Source organism: Leopardus geoffroyi, chromosome A3 (assembly GCF_018350155.1).
Source record: "Leopardus geoffroyi isolate Oge1 chromosome A3, O.geoffroyi_Oge1_pat1.0, whole genome shotgun sequence".
Lineage (NCBI taxonomy): Eukaryota > Metazoa > Chordata > Mammalia > Carnivora > Felidae > Leopardus > Leopardus geoffroyi.
Window position 1 is genome coordinate 31,405,647 of NC_059336.1, and position 15,882 is coordinate 31,421,528.

Consider the following 15,882-nt stretch of genomic DNA (forward strand, 5'->3'; position numbering starts at 1 on the left):
CATCCTCCTTCACGGAGCACTTGGGTGGCTCAGTCGGTTGAGGGTCTGACTTCAGCTCAGGTCATGATCTTGCAGTCCATGAGTTCAAGCCCCGCATCAGGCCCTGGGCTGACAGCTTGGAGCCTGGAGCCTGCTTCGGATTCTCTCTCTCCCTCTCTCTCTCTGCCCCTCCCCCGCTCATGCTCTGTCTCTCTCACTCTCAAAAATGGATAAATGTTAAAAAAAATTTTTTTTAAATATCCTCCTTCACAATTCTTACATCACCTTTCACGTTGCTAATATATATTTGTGCTTTCTCATTTTTTTCTTTAATCAGGTCCACCAAAGATCAAGTTCATTGGTCTTTTTAAAAAAAGCTTTTGAGTTCCAGTTAAATATGGTAGACTGACCACCTGTCACTTCCTCTAACTCCTAAAAGGACACAGAAGGAATGATCACACCACAAATTTACAAAGATGAAGTAAACAAGAACAGAAGAAATTAGATTAACCCCCTGGTAGAATATGTAAAGCATTCGCATGAGTTGTGACCCACTGGGGAGTGGGAGGAATCTAAAACCTGGGTGTTTAAAGAGGAAGAGCGTGAAGAAGTGAGCTGGTTGACCTAAAGATGCCCCGACAGGTTCTAAGCTTGCAGACACAGATAAGAGTGGGAAAGGGAAGAGGATGGGCTTTAACAGCACAGACCAATCAAATACCCTGTTGCCTACTGCCATCCTCATCCTTCAAGATATGAAAAGGTACTGTTTTAAGAGCATGAACCAGAAAGACTTCCGCCTCAGAGGTTAAATGCAATCATGAACAGTGGGATCCTCATTTGCTTCTGGAATGCCAGACACCAGGTTACAAAAGCCAGGCTAACACCCACAGGAGTCTAGACGATTCCTTTCTGGAGGAACAGACCCAGAAATAGTAGGCTTTAAAAATAACTAAAATAAAATAAATTTTAAAAAGTTTTAAAAAATAAAATAAAATAAAATAAAATAAAATAAAATAAAATAAAATAAAATAAAATAATAAAATAAAGTCAAGTCAAGTCAAGTCAAATCAAAGTTATAGTAGAACAGAGGTGGCGCCTGGGTGGCTCAGCTGGTCAAGCGTCTGACTCTTGATTTCAGCTCAGGTTATGATCTTGTGGTGCATGAGATCCAGCCCCACATTGAGCTCTGTGCCGACAGCATAGAGCCTGCTTGGGATTCTGTCTCTGCCCTTCCCCAGCCTGCACGCTCTCTCAAGATAAATAAACTTTTTAAAAAGTCAGAAAAGAACAAAGAAAACAGAAGATAGGAATTCATCGAAGAGATTTAAAAATTTCTAAGAACTAAAGAACACGTTTGCAAATTAGACCCACCAAGTATTCAATGAATTAATGAAAACCTATTCAGATATTTTAGAATGCACTTTACCACCAACATTGCAACGTTGTATTAAGAATGGCCCCAGAATAGAAATTTAAGAACAAAGGAAAATAAAACATGGGTTGGTAGAATTTGGATAAAATAAAAAAATTAAAAAATTAAAAAACAGAAAGTAGAAGTAGAAGAACACGAGAAAACAGACATCATGAATAATACAGTAAAGGTCACAGGCTGGGGAGGAAAAAAAAAAAAAAAAAAAAGAAATCAAACAATGTTGGGGGGGCAGGAGGGAGATTAGAAATGATAGCCAGAGAAGGCAGGCAGATCCAAACACCTATCATCGGAGTCCCCAAATAAGAAAACCCAAAGAACAGACTGAAACAAAAAATAAAGATAGAATTCAAGACAGCTTTACTAAAGTAAAAGGATCTTTAACATTAAATACTCCAAGTGCCAGAAAAAACTGACCCAGAATGGTCAACATGAAAACATATCTATGTAAAGTTATTGAATATCAAAGATAAATAAAGAATCCAAAAATAGCCAAAAAGATCAAGATACTGATAAAAAGAAGAAAACAAGACTGACCTGGTATCTTCACAGCCACAATCAATACCAAAAAATGAAAGAGTAGCAACAGTAAGTTATGACTCAATTATTCTCTCAACTTTGTATCACACAATTGTCCAAACATATACAAAGGTGGAAATATAGAATGCCCACCGGTACCTGTCTCCACCCTTCAAAAATTACCAATGCTGTGTTCTTGTTTAATCTATTCCAAGAGAACTTCCTTTTTCAAGAACTTCGGGTATCTCAACTACAAGGCCGGGGGGGGGGGGGGGGGGGCGCGGTAAAGAGAATCCACAGGACTGAAAGTTAAAAAGACCTTTAACTTTAAAAAGAAATCTCAACATTATGAAATCAAGTTTATCTTCTATATAACGAACTCGGCGATAACTGCAGCCACACAGCTGTTGCAATGACCGGCAGGCAGCCAAAGATCCCAGTGCCCAGCTGGGTGGGATATTCAAGTGAGGACACACTGTAAATAGTTCACCTGTGACCGTTTTCACATTTCGACAATCTCTGCTCCCTAAAAGCCTCATGTTATTTTACACTCTGTCCTCTCTTCCTCACGATGGCCCTGGGAAGTTACGTGCTTTATAACCCCTTTCACAAACGAGGAGTTGGAGAGTCTGAGAGACTGAGGGAGCTGCCCAGGATCTGAACAGACAGGCTGTCCCCAAAGACTGCATTTGCCACCATACTACATGGCCTCCCAGGGAGAAACAGAGCTGCTCTTTAGTCATTACGAGAAATACTTGATTTTTTGACGTTGTGATTAATAACAAATTGCCCAATACCCCTGCAACCACTTCACAAGCTCTTGTAAACACATGTGGTGGGGAATCTGTAAAACAACGAAATGCTGGTATTTCAATGGGAACATCTAAACCTTTCGCTTGTATTAACTTCATTTTGTTCCAAATGCCCTCTCTATAAACAAAATCAATTCTTCAACATCCCTCACTGAAAATTCTCAATGATACTGAGATCAAGTTCAGAACATACTGAGTGTGGGTCCCAATGCTATCTTACAGACTCACTGTTCCATGATCCTTCTGGGCCTTTTAGGAATAAATGTCTTTGAGCACATTCCAAGATGGGTACCTGTGGCTAATACCATATTAACCAGCATTTACCATTAGTAGTTAAGTTTTGTATAATGTTAAGTGAACATATGACAACCGAGAGCATGCCATAATTAGGAAAACAAGCATGAATACGGAGGACGCATGAGATGATCTCTCGGGCCCCCACTTCTCCCATCTCTCCTGCAATGTCGCATTGTTCGCTCACGCTCAGCTGTCCAGAGACAGCCTGTCACTGCCCTCTGAAAAGCAAGATCCCAAAGGGGAGCATTCTTTGGTGTGAAGTTTTCTTTGCACAAATTCAAGACAGCGGAAATCCTAAACATTTTCTTCTTCTCTAAAACAGAGATAGTGGCAGCACCTTTCTAATAGAGCTTTGGTAAGGACTGAACGTGACCCATTGCTTAAAGCATTCAGCCCAAGGCCTGGACCATTAGCACTGTTTAGTACACGGTAGCTCTTCTCCCTGAATTTGCCATTTCATAAAACAAGAAGAGTGGCCAATGAAACAGGAAGATATTCCATCTCACTGGTATTCAAGGAAATACAAATGTATCAAAGTTTCGACAATGAAAAGATTTCAAACAGGTAAATGAATGTCTAGCATAAATGTGCTAATATAAATAAGCTAGACACTTTTCCTACCGACAGTTCACTAGCATCAGTAAAAGGTGCCACTAGAGGTGTTAGAAAGCCCTGCATGTTAATGCTCCTTGGTATTCATTTCAAAAGGTGACCGTCACTTACTGGATACTGGAGGAGGAAGTCTAAAATCATGACAGTCTATACCCTGGAAATTCCAGTGGCTCTGATTAAGGGCCCAATACCCGAGAACTGGATACAGCCTAACGAGTCTGGGAATTCAGAAGCACTCTGCTGCAAGATGTACCATTTGGATGATGAGACCCAAGCAGGCCAGGCGGTAGCTCGCTGCCCAGATCCCACTCTGCGGGCCGTGTCTCAGCTGCAGACGTAGGCGTCGGTCAACATGTCCACAGTGGCAACTATAATTTCTGCACTCTGAGGAGTAGCTTAGAATCCAAAACCACAGGAATGTCAACAACTCAGCATGAATCTAATTAGCCTCCACAAAATTTATAATAGCCTGACCAAAAAGTAATATTGGTCAAGAGAGCCAAAAATGGAAAAAAGAAACCATACACAGGCACAAAAATTTGATTATTCCAGAATTTCAATATGATTTCCTTGTTCTTTATCATTTTAGTGATTACACTGTAAACTTACTGTGCTAATTAATGCCCAAGCTGGGTACTATGTTTGCATGTATCAACTTTCTAGTGGTCCCTTTCTAAAATATTAAGTGTGCACTATCTAAAGTACAATTCAGGGACTCCTGGCTGGCTCAGTCAGCAAAGCATGCAACTCTTGATCTCGGGGTCAAGCTCCACAGTGGACATAGAGATTACTCTTAAAAAAAATAGAATACAGTGGTTCTAGAAATACAGAACTGATTAAATTAGCGAATTTTCACAACGAATACAAAATGTGCTTTAAAAAGTCTACCAAATAAAACTCAAATGAAATTGAGGAGTCTCAGAGCTACAGTACAATCTGGAAATATCCTCTTGTCAAATTCTTCATGCGTTGGGCACAGTGACCAATCAATACAGAGTAAAAAAAGAAATTAAGGCATCTGGATCCTCTTTGGGCAGGCCTCTTCTGGCCTCTGTGAATAGGGTCACACAGACTAATCTCAAGGAAATGGGATGGCGGGGGAGGCGGGGGGAGCTTCTCCCCACCTTAACATGTGATTTCTGCCCCTTTGTTCAGTCTACACAAGCTACCGCTGGCTTCTTGTATTATCTTGTTCACTCCAACGGAGTATGTACCAGGCACAATGCTAAGAACCACACAGGTTATTATTTCATTTACTCCTCACAACAACCGAAGACAGATGCTGACACTTTTATTCTCATTTTGGGGGCGCCTGGGTGGCGCAGTCGGTTAAGCGTCCGACTTCAGCCAGGTCACGATCTCACGGTCCGTGAGTTCGAGCCCTGCGTCAGGCTCTGGGTTGATGGCTCCTGATGGCTCAGAGCCTGGAGCCTGTTTCCGATTCTGTGTCTCCCTCTCTCTCTCTGACCCTCCCCCGTTCATGCTCTGTCTCTCTCTGTCCCAAAAATAAATAAACGTTGAAAAATAAATAAATAAATAAATATTCTCATTTTGGAGATGAGGCAACAGATGATGCCCAGAGACCTTAAGTAATTCCCTCGGGGCCCGGGTCACATTAGCACCCAGCCCTGAGTCCAGACTCACACTCTTAACCACCTCCCTCAGCATCCTGGCTAAGGCTTTTAAATATAAGAACTTCTATATGGACCTCACCTTAATCACCATTTAGACAATGAAAAGTTAGTAACTTCTACTCCTCACCATCCCTTCTATTTCCACTATGAAGGGAACACACCCACTCGGGAGGGCCGAGACGAGCCCGGGGAAGGACAGCCACATCCCGTGACGGGGAGGAGGCTGGGGCAAGGGAGTACCTTTTCTGCGATGCCGTTTTCTGTGGTGTAGATTGCCATGAGCTCAGTGTCTTCGTTGTCCTGTTCACCGCTGGACGTGGCGCCTCCATTTATCACCACCTGAAGACAAACACTTCATTTATAGGCTGTTTCACCGTGCACCGCTCTGCCGTGTGGAAACATCCTCCCCAAACACCTTCTGTCATTTTCACAACAGACACAAGCTGTGTGTCTTTTGCCTACCACATCAGCCAAGTTTCGAATTTTCTTAAAAGAAACTCCCGACAAGTGTGCACCGCATCCGTGACCACATGTGGTTCCGATGGAGGAGAAATGCATCGTGGGTCCCCCAGGGGAAGGCCGGAAACGGAGCACCCCCAGAGAGTCCACGGAGTGGGGCCTGCAGCTCCATCCAAGGCCAAGGGAGGCACAGCTGGGCACCGGAGCTGCTGTTTCCGGACGGGTGGGAAGCATCAAGGGTGGCCTTGGTCAAGAACCCTGCCCGAGTCACCACGTGCTAAGGATTCTGTGTGGCATTCCCAGCAGGGGCAAGTCAGGCACTGCTGATCGCCTGACGTGCTGACATTTCCCGCCGTGGATACGACGCAAACCAGCCTGCTGGTGCGTGCGGGCAGTAGTGTGTGGCATCAGACAGGCACGGGGGCCGTTCCTGCCAACAAAATCTAGCTTCTGGGCCCTCAAGGTAAGAACCAGAACTCATCTTGAGGACTGGAAGGAAACCCCTGGACACATGCAGGCCACCAGCCCTCATGCCTGCCCTGGCAAAGCACTTGGAGTCGTCCGAGGTTCTGGCTGCGTTCTGGCAGCCTGCAGCAGAATCTTAAAATATTTTTACTTTTTTTTTCTTTATAATTTATTTACTTTGAGAGAGCGAGCGAGCACATGCAAATAGGGGAGGGGCAGAGGGAGGGGGGAGACAGAGAGTCCCAAGCAGACACCACAATGTCAGCACGAAGACCAATGAGGGTCTCGAACTCACAAACCATGAGATCATGACCTGAGCTGAAATCAAGAGTCGGACTCTCAACCAACTGAGCCACCCAGGCACCCCGAAATAGTTTTACTTTTTAGCCAGATGGTTCCATTTCCAGAAATCTATTTTGAAACATTAATACTAAAAATAACTGTATGCGTGAATGACAGCACAACTACATTTTGTATAAATTTTTTTAACACTTATTTTTGAGAGAGAGAGAGAGACAGAGACAGACAGACAGACACAAAATGCAAGCAGGAGAAGGGCAGAGAGAGAGAAAGAGACACAGAATCCAAAGCAGGCTCCAGGCTCTCAGCTGTCAGCACAGAGCCCGACATGGGCTCAAACTCACAGACCATGAGATCATGACCTGAGCCGAAGTCAGTCACTTAAGCCACCCAGGTGCCCCAGCACAACTACATTTTTAAAATAAGAGAAAAAAGACAAAGTATATAAAAAGTTTAAAATCTGATATTGCGAAGTATACTAAAGAGAAATAAAAGGTGAGATGGCATAGGGGAAGGTACCGTGCGATGTCTGTAGCCCACAAAAGTTGGTACCAGTAGGGGGCGCCTGGGTGGCTCAGTCGGTTGAGTGACTTTGGCTCAGGTCATGATCTCACGGGTTGTGAGTTCGAGCCCCACGTCGGGCTCTGTGCTGACAGCTCGGAGCCTGGAGCCTGCTTAGGATTCTGTGTCTCCCTCTCTGCCCCTCCCCCACTCACACTCTGTTTCTCTCTCCTTCAAAAATAAACAAACACTAAAAAAAAAAAAAAGTTGGTACCAGTAGTTCATAAACACCTGCGAATCAATAAAGCAAACAATCCACAGGAAATGGGCAAATGATAGGTGTATGCAATTCACAGAAAAAATCTGAATATCTAAAACACACGAAAAGCTGTTCAACCTCATTTAAATTTATAGAAATTAAACTTTTTTGAAAAATTTCATTTTTAACATAAATTAGGGGGATATTTTAAAAGATGAATCTAGTGTTGACTAGGGTGTTGGGGGGAAAGCTATGCTTAGTTATCAGAGAAGATCACATGGACTGGCCTCTGTAGAGGGTAACTTAGCACTGGAACTTAAAACAGGCATTTTCTTGGATCCAATAACTGAACTCCTAGAAACATCCTCCAGAAATATCCATGCAAGTGGTATGTGCATTCAAGACTGATGAATGCACTATTTTTAAAATACTGAATCCCTGGAAACAACCTAAATGTTCATCCAAAAAAAAAAAAAAAAGATAACCAATGGGGTTGGGGGGAAATAATGATGAACATTAAATTATGGTACATCCATTTCAAGAATAATGTCATTAAAATGAAAATAATCAAAAAGCCACTAAAAAAGAAAAAAATAAGCTGATGCACTGATAAGAACCCAAAAAATACAGTTTTTGAAAAGAGCCACAAAACAGTAAGCCTAGAATTATCATAATTATACTACAAAAAAAAAAAATCTTAATAACCTCCTTGTCTTAACACTTGGGAAAGGATCCAGAAAGGTCTGAAATCAACAACAGGAAGGTTGCCCTGGGGACAAGGAGTAATGATGGGTACTTTTCATTTTTCACTCCCAATACTGCTTTAGCATTTGGGTCTTTTATAAACAGCATGTATTTGTGTGTTTTTTGTATACTGCTGTTTTATTTGTATGTCTGTATGTTGCTGTATACTGGCACCTGGGGTGCCTGGGTGGCTTAGTCGGTTGGGCTTGTGACTCTTGATTTCGGCTCAGGTCACGATCTCACAGTTTGTGAGTTTGAGCCCTGAGTTGGGCTCTGCGCTGGCAGCACGGAGCAAGCTTGGGATTCTCTCCCTCTCTCGCTCTCTGCCCTCCACTGCTCATGCTTGCACTCCTGCTCTCTTTCTCAAAAGAAATAAAACATTTAAAAAGCTAAAAAAAAAAAAAAAAAAAAAAAAGATGTTCACCAAAATATTAACCATGGTTGTCTTTAATCAGTAGGGCTGTTTTGACCTTTTACCCTTTATATATTTTGAGAATTTCCTAGAATGAGGACAACTTCTTTTTACAACAGGGGAGAAATTATAAAGACTAAAGATCTAAGCAGCATACCTTAGACTGAGGAGGTCCAAAGATATTTCAATCCACTTATTTTTACAAGTGAAGAAATAGGGCCAGTGAAAAATTAAACTTCTCATACAGATTAATACCCAAGTATGAGGCTACTTTCAAAAAGTATGCCAGAGATCTCAATTACCTCCTACATAATTTTGACAGGGCAGAGTTTTCTTATGGCTCTTCAAATAAAGATTTACCTCTAAAACTACCTCTTCAAGTAATGCAATAGCTTTTTACGCAAGCTAACTGGGTTTGTGGCATTTGTTGGGCCATAAAACCAGCTGCGGGCAACACAGACGTTCCTAGCCAAGTTCAAGTCCACAACAGGAAACTCTTAACTATCAGAGCCACGCTCCAAGTCCCATCACAGCAGTGCTCAGCCCACAGAGACGCCAAGAGGTACACACACTCAGGATGAACTCTCTTACAACAACAACGCTGTTACTGAGTCATCAGAGAAACCCAGATCTGATTGAAAGTCCTACCCGGCTGTAACTCACCCACATCTGCACTCATCGCTAGCCACCGTGGGGAACAACTGCTCTATGGGGACAGGGCTTCCTTTAGGGTGATGAAAGGTTTTGGAACTAGGCAGAGGTGATGGTTGCACAACACTAGGAATGTATTAAATGTCACAGAGTTGTTCACTGTAAAATGGTTAATACTATTAACCATTTGTGTGAGTTTCACCTCAATGTTTTTCTTTTCCAATCCGTATACTGGCACCAAAGAGATTTTGGCAGGAGTGATCAATTCCCACCCATTTCTGACTTATTCCTTACACATACTCTCAGTGAGAGAAGTACCATGAAATGCAAATGCTTCCCAGCCCAGGAAAAGGCTCGCGTACTCATTCCAGGAACCGTGTGAGCACTTGCTGCGCCAGGTAATGAGGATGCGGTCCTGCCAGCCCCCAGGAGGCCACCTGGAGTGGGTGCCAGGCTGTAAGGAATTCTGACTCAACACGGGGTCCAGCAGGGAGCCACGAAGCAGTGCCGAGAACAGCAGTGCCACAATCGGATGTGTCCTACGATGGCCACTCTGACGCAGTGGGAGAGAGGAAGGGCGGTGTGCGGTACAGGGCATGGTGACAGGAACAGGAGCAGACGGACCCTTTATGAGGCTAGTGCCAGGCACCAGAGACAGCAGCTGTGGCCGAGGTGTCAGTAGTGCTCTGGGAAAGGTAGTGTGGTTTGAGACGGAGCAAGGATGTGGCCTGATGCCCCCGGGGACTGGCCTGAGGGAAGCACAGCCTCACAGCTGCTCCACGTGGGCACCTGGGAGACACCACTGCAGTACAATGGGCAATACCCTAGCCCTGGACTGAATGTTGGGGACAGACGGGGCAAGTGTCCAGGCCACCATCCAGTTCACTCACTTGGCGGCTGGCTGGATGTGGGTGCCGGGCCAAAGAGACTGGAGCAGGGAAGGGCAGGGAAACAAATCGGTACAAGAGCAGCGCGTGTAAGCCAATCCAAAAGGCATGTGTTTCATAGAAGGCACACAGGAGGCTTGTTTTCCCAGGCCAGTGTGGGGCATTTATTTAACTATAAATATTACTGACCTAAATAACCTAACCATGACTTCTAACACATTTCCACAGGTCAAGCCCCCCCTGGGGACCTCGGAGCCCACCTTCCATCCCCATCAGCCTCCTGTTCCACAGCTGCACTGCTGTCCTCCACACGTGCCCTCCTCACTCTGCTCCAGCACTCCACCAATGCCCTGGGGCAAAGGGAACAAGCCTGGAAGGCAGTAGGTTCTGGAGCAAGTGGAAGATGAACCAAGTTTCTACTGAAAGGACAGGGGGATTCAGCACCAGAGAGAGGCTGCGGCGACAGAAGGCGGGGTAGGTCCACCAGGGCGCCCATCTGATCTGCTGCCCCCACTGTGCGCGCGTACAGGAAATGACCCAACATTACTGAAAAAATAAAACACTGGTTTTACTAATGTTTCCTTTGGTTTATTAAACTAGCTATTCTGATGATCTATACATTTTTTAATGTGAAATTTAAAAAATCAAATGTTCAAAGCAATTCTTCAGGAAAGGCACAGACTTTTTGTTAAAAGGATAAAAAAAATGTTGCTTATACTATTAAAGGTTCACATTTTTGAGTCTCTAAATATTATTTCAACTGGGAAATAAAACATGACTTGGAAAGCTTCTCAAATGCAGTGAGACAGGTTTTCTTTTGTGTTATTAATAGCATGGCAGATAACGGGGATCTTGGATCTTTCATATCAGTAAACTGATCTAGTTTTTATTTTAAAAAATCAGATTATTTTTGGGAACAAGATGTCCTTTCTCTCCCTGAAACTATTTGAAACCAGACTTGATGGCTTTAAATTTTTTCTGAACCAATATTGTATAATCACCCCACCAGCTGTGATTTAAGCAGGTTTTCTCTGCCTAAATTTGTCCAGCTGATGGCTTGTTGTGACATGCCCAGGGCTCAGGTTGTCTGTGGGTAGGAGTGTGTGTCTACTGCTCAATAAACATGTCTCTCTTGGTCAAGTGTTTTATCTCTAGTAAACAAAGACAATAGTGCTAAAGTACTTGTTTGTAAACAGTAATCCTGAGATGGCCAAACCTACAGGAAGCAGGAGAGACAGGAGCCATAGCTGAGGAGTATCATGCTGAGGGACAGTATCACAGCAATGTCAGTTTCAACTGACAGCAAATGAGCCTGTGTTACTCGCAGAGAAGTTACAGCGAATCAGCAGCTGTGGACACCGGTAAGCTAAAGCGTACCAGGAACCTGAGAAACCCAGTGCTTCTGAGCAGAGGTTCAGAAATCAGTTTATCACCTATTTGAAGTCTGGTGTAAATCACCCACCACTATCATGTGTTCAGTAGCTAAGTGAGCCATTTTATACTTACTCACTTTCGAGTAATAATGAAGTACCCCGAATTACCTGTTTTCTATTAAGGTAGCACTATTCTTACCCTCCTATACATACACACACACACACACACACACACACACACACACACACAATTATTTCCACTAGTTTCCATATCTACTCTACAATTAAAATGTGTTTAAAGAATAGAGGTATCAAGGTGTCAAGGGGCACCTAGGTGGCTCAGTCAGTTAGGTGTCTTGACTCTTGATTTTGGCTCAGGTCATGATCTCACGGTTCCCGAGTTCAAGCCCTGCCTGCTTGGGATTCTCTCCCCACTCCCTCTCTCTCTGTCCCTGCATAGCTCATTCATTTTCTCTCTCTCTCTCTCTCAAAATAAATAAATAAACTTAAAAGAAAAAAGAAAAAAAGAACGGAGATGTCAAGATTAGTGCTTCTCAGCCTTTAACCCAAACCCCTTTTAAATGAACATTAAATAAATAAATAAATAAATAAATAAATAAATAAATAAATAAGTAAATATAAAAATCTTCTACCTACTTTCAGTATTATTTGAAATTTCAAAATTAATTACCATTAAAAATAAATCAAGGTTAGTATAATACAATATATGCGAATCTCCAGAGTTTGTCGATCTTAGATTATGATACTCCAAAAGATATAGTTGACAGAACACAACACTAGTAACCCTAAAGTTGTCAGAGGCAGCAAAGCCCCTAACCTTGTTTTCATTGCTTCCTCAAATATGGTGGCCCCAAGGACACTCCTGACAGCCACATGCAAGTTAAACCACCTAGAGCAACTTACTGCAGCCTCCTTCACTTGCACTGCCCAGCCTAGGTCTTCTTAGGGCAGCCTCTTAACTTCTTCAGTCTTCTCCAGAGAGCACCTGCAGCTGTAACGGCCAAAGTACTCTTGGAGTTCCGGATATGTCCCACCTGTCCCCTAGCACAACTTGTGCCTCGCCTCTCCCCAATTCCAGTCCCTATCCTGAAGCACTGGATGGGTTGGTGTGCCTGTCACCAGCCCCCAAAGAAAGCCCTCTGTGCTCTCCCTCCCACACATCCCATGACAATGGTGACAGAGACAGCTGTCGTTTGCTGGGCAGATTCATGCCAACACTGGGTTGGGCACTTCCCTTCAAGTGAACATCCTCCCTTCAAGGGGAGATTTACAGGGGTGCCTGGGTGGCTCAGTTGGTTAAATGTCTGACTTCAGTTCAGGTCATGATCTCACAGCTCGTGGATTCGAGCCCCACGTCGGGCTCTGTGCTGACAGCTCGGAGCCTGGAACCTGCTTCAGATTCTGTGTCTCCCTCTTTGCCCCTTCCCTGCTCATGCTTTTTCCCTCTCTCTTTCCCACTCTCTCCCTCTCTCAAACATTTAAAAAAAAAAAAAAAATCAGAACTTAAAAGTTTATTTTGAGAGAGAGAGAAAGAGAAAGAGAACACAAGCAGGGGAGGGGCAGAGAGAAAATCCCAAGCAGGCTCTGCACTGCAGCACAGAGCTGGACATGGGGCTTGAACTCACAAACTATGAGATCAAGACCTGAGCTGAAATCAAGAGTAGGATGCTTAACCAACTGAGCCCCCCAGGCACTGCTACAATTTTAATTTCTAATAGGTCTGTGGCATTTCCAATCATTGCTACAGCGCAAAAGAGGTAAAGAGGCTGGGGTGGAGAAGACAGACATTAACAAAGGAAAGAATATGAACAGCCGAGGAACAGAGGAAGAAGTGCTCCACCTCATTAAAATTCAAAACTAAAGCAATAAGATATCAGTCTCTTGCTGACTGATTTTTTTTAATTAAAAAAAATTTTTTTTAATGTTTATTTCTGAGAGAGAGAGGATGAGTGGGGGAGGGGCAGAGAGAGAGGGGACACAGAATCCAAAGCAGGCTCCAGGCTCTGAGCTATCAGCACAGAGCCCCACGCGGGGCTCGAACTCACAACCCACCAGATCATGACCTGAGCCAAAGTCGGACGCTCAACCGACTGAGCCACCCAGGCACCCCTTATTTTAATTTTTAAATTTTATTTTAGAGGGACAGAAAGTGAGTAGGGGAGAGGGGCAGAGGGAGAGAGAATCCCAAGCAGGCTCCCGTTCGGCTCAGAGCCCCATATGGGGCTCAATGTCATGACCCTGGGACTATGACCTGAGCTAAAATCAAGAGTCAGACGCTCAACCAAATGAACCGCCAGGTGCCCTTGACTTGCTGATGTTTATTTTATTTATCTTTTTTAACGTTTATTTATTTTTGAGACAGAGAGAGACAGAGCATGAACAGGGGAGGGTCAGAGAGAGAGGGAGACACAGAATCTGAAACAGGTTCCAGGCTCTGAGCTGTCAGCACAGAGCCCGACGGAGGGTTCCAACTCACGGACCACGATATCATGACCTGAGCCGAAGTCAGCCGCTTAACCGACTGAGCCACCCAGGCGCCCCGGATGTTTAAATCTAAGACCTATTATTGGCACAGGGGAGGCGGCATCTCGCACAACTGCTGGGAGTATAAACTGCTGCAGTAAGGTTAACATAGAGCAGGCTAACGTCTGCTCTGGCAAAGGCTGAGAAACAACCCAAGGTCCCAAGGACAGTGGATAAATTAGAACCACGATTTGCTATTATGTCACAACTACAAATGATGTTTCCAATGGCATCAATATGCCAGGATATAATATGAAGTTAAAGGGCTTTCTACAGCAGTGGGGGGGGGGGGGGGGGGGTAGAGAGAGGGAGAATGAACTTGATAAAAGATCCCCCAAATATTTGTTTCAAATGTCTAGAAAGAAACACGCCAAAAAAGCATATTGTTTTTCTGGCTGATGGGATTCTAAATGATTTGGTTTTCCCCTCATTCTATCATTCCATAATTTCTAAATTTCCCACAATGAACATACTTCTTTTGTAAATGAAGAAGTTACACAAATAATGAAACAATAAAAGAAACAGATGTAAACTATAAAAAATATATAGTAAAAGAACACATGAGTTTTCTTGCTACTTCCATTTTATTCCAGCACTACGTTTGTGCCATGAAGCCTGGGGCGAAACGTGATGCTTTCGAACATCCGTATCTTTTTTAAATGCCTATCTTCCACCTCAAGTACAGTATCAAATCCTAACAGGAAATTAGCTTTTTCTGCCAAAAGAATTATGGACTTAGATTATGGTAAAGAAATCAATCTGAAATACCTAACCTGTAATTGTTAAAGCCTGGGAGCCTGCCTACCTAGCTTAGGTAAACACAGTTTAGGGGTGAATGGAGAATTTAGAGGTAGCAGGTTTAGGAGGTATAAACACGTACAAGAGAAAGAAGCCTCAAATAGTCTAGGAATGCAAAAGACATGGGCAGGAATGACAATCAGAGCTTGCAAAGAACAAGGCTGGGAGGCTAGGAGACCAATTGGAGGTTCACATGAGGACCCCAAGAGTACCCCGTTAGGCCGCAGCCATGGCGCAAATGGTGAGGGGGCTTAAGTGGGTGGGGAAGGGGAAGCTTAGGCAACTACCTTTGTTGCCCTCCAGTCACATCTGTTAAAACTCAGAGCACAAAGCAAGCATCGAGTAAGAATAGAATGGACAAGATGTGCGTTACGGCCCAGATTCGGTGGATCTGGCCTCACACAAAATTAAGAGACAGTCAGCCAAGGGGCGCCTGGGTGGCGCAGTCGGTTAAGCGTCCGACTTTAGCCAGGTCACGATCTCGCGGTCCGTGAGTTCGAGCCCCGCGTCGGGCTCTGGGCTGATGGCTCAGAGCCTGGAGCCTGTTTCCGATTCTGTGTCTCCCTCTCTCTCTGCCCCTCCCCCGTTCATGCTCTGTCTCTCTCTGTCCCTAAATAAATAAATAAATAAATAAATAAATAAATAAATAAATAAATAAATAAATAAATAAAGAGACAGTCAGCCAAAACACTTCTCAACTTTGTAAACCTACTCTAGGAAGTGACTGCACCAATTCTGTTATTTCATGATCATTTATACCAAACTGTCTATGTCCCAACTACTAGGTGAACTTTTTTTTATTACTAACATCTCTCATTTAAAACTACCAAAGGTCTATTTGGATTAAAAGATGAAGCATCAAATACTATTTGAAATCTCAAAACCAAAGCATAAAAATTCATTTTAATGGGGCACCTGGCTGGCTCAGTCGATGGAACACACGACTTTTCATCTCAGGGTTGTGAATTCAAGCCCCATGCTGGCCAAACAGACTACTTAAAAATCTTTAAAATTAATTTTTAAAAACATGAACTCTAGAAAGAAAGAAGGGAGGGGCTCCTGGGTGGCTCAGTCGGTTGAGCATCTGACTGTGGCTCAGGTCATGATCTCACGGTTTGTGGGTTCGAGCCCCGCATCAGGTTCTGTGCTGACAGCTCAGAGCCTGGAGCCTGCTTCGGATTCTGTCTCCCTCTCTCTCTGCCCCTCC

The 15,882-nt window shown here is 43.8% G+C and overlaps 1 protein-coding gene across 11 annotated transcripts in view; it reads right to left on the reverse strand.

Moving 5' to 3' along the window:
• SLC23A2 (solute carrier family 23 member 2) overlaps nt 1–15,882 on the reverse strand; it is a 135,946-nt gene that overhangs the window by 53,306 nt on the left and 66,758 nt on the right. For 10 of the 11 annotated variants that reach the window (XM_045445222.1, XM_045445229.1, XM_045445218.1 and 7 more), the window contains one exon: nt 5,523–5,621. The exons of the other annotated variant lie outside the window; for it this stretch is intronic. In XM_045445222.1, the coding sequence (XP_045301178.1) occupies nt 5,523–5,621 (99 nt within the window). The remainder of the gene's footprint in view (nt 1–5,522; nt 5,622–15,882) is intronic. 11 annotated transcript variants of the gene reach the window in all.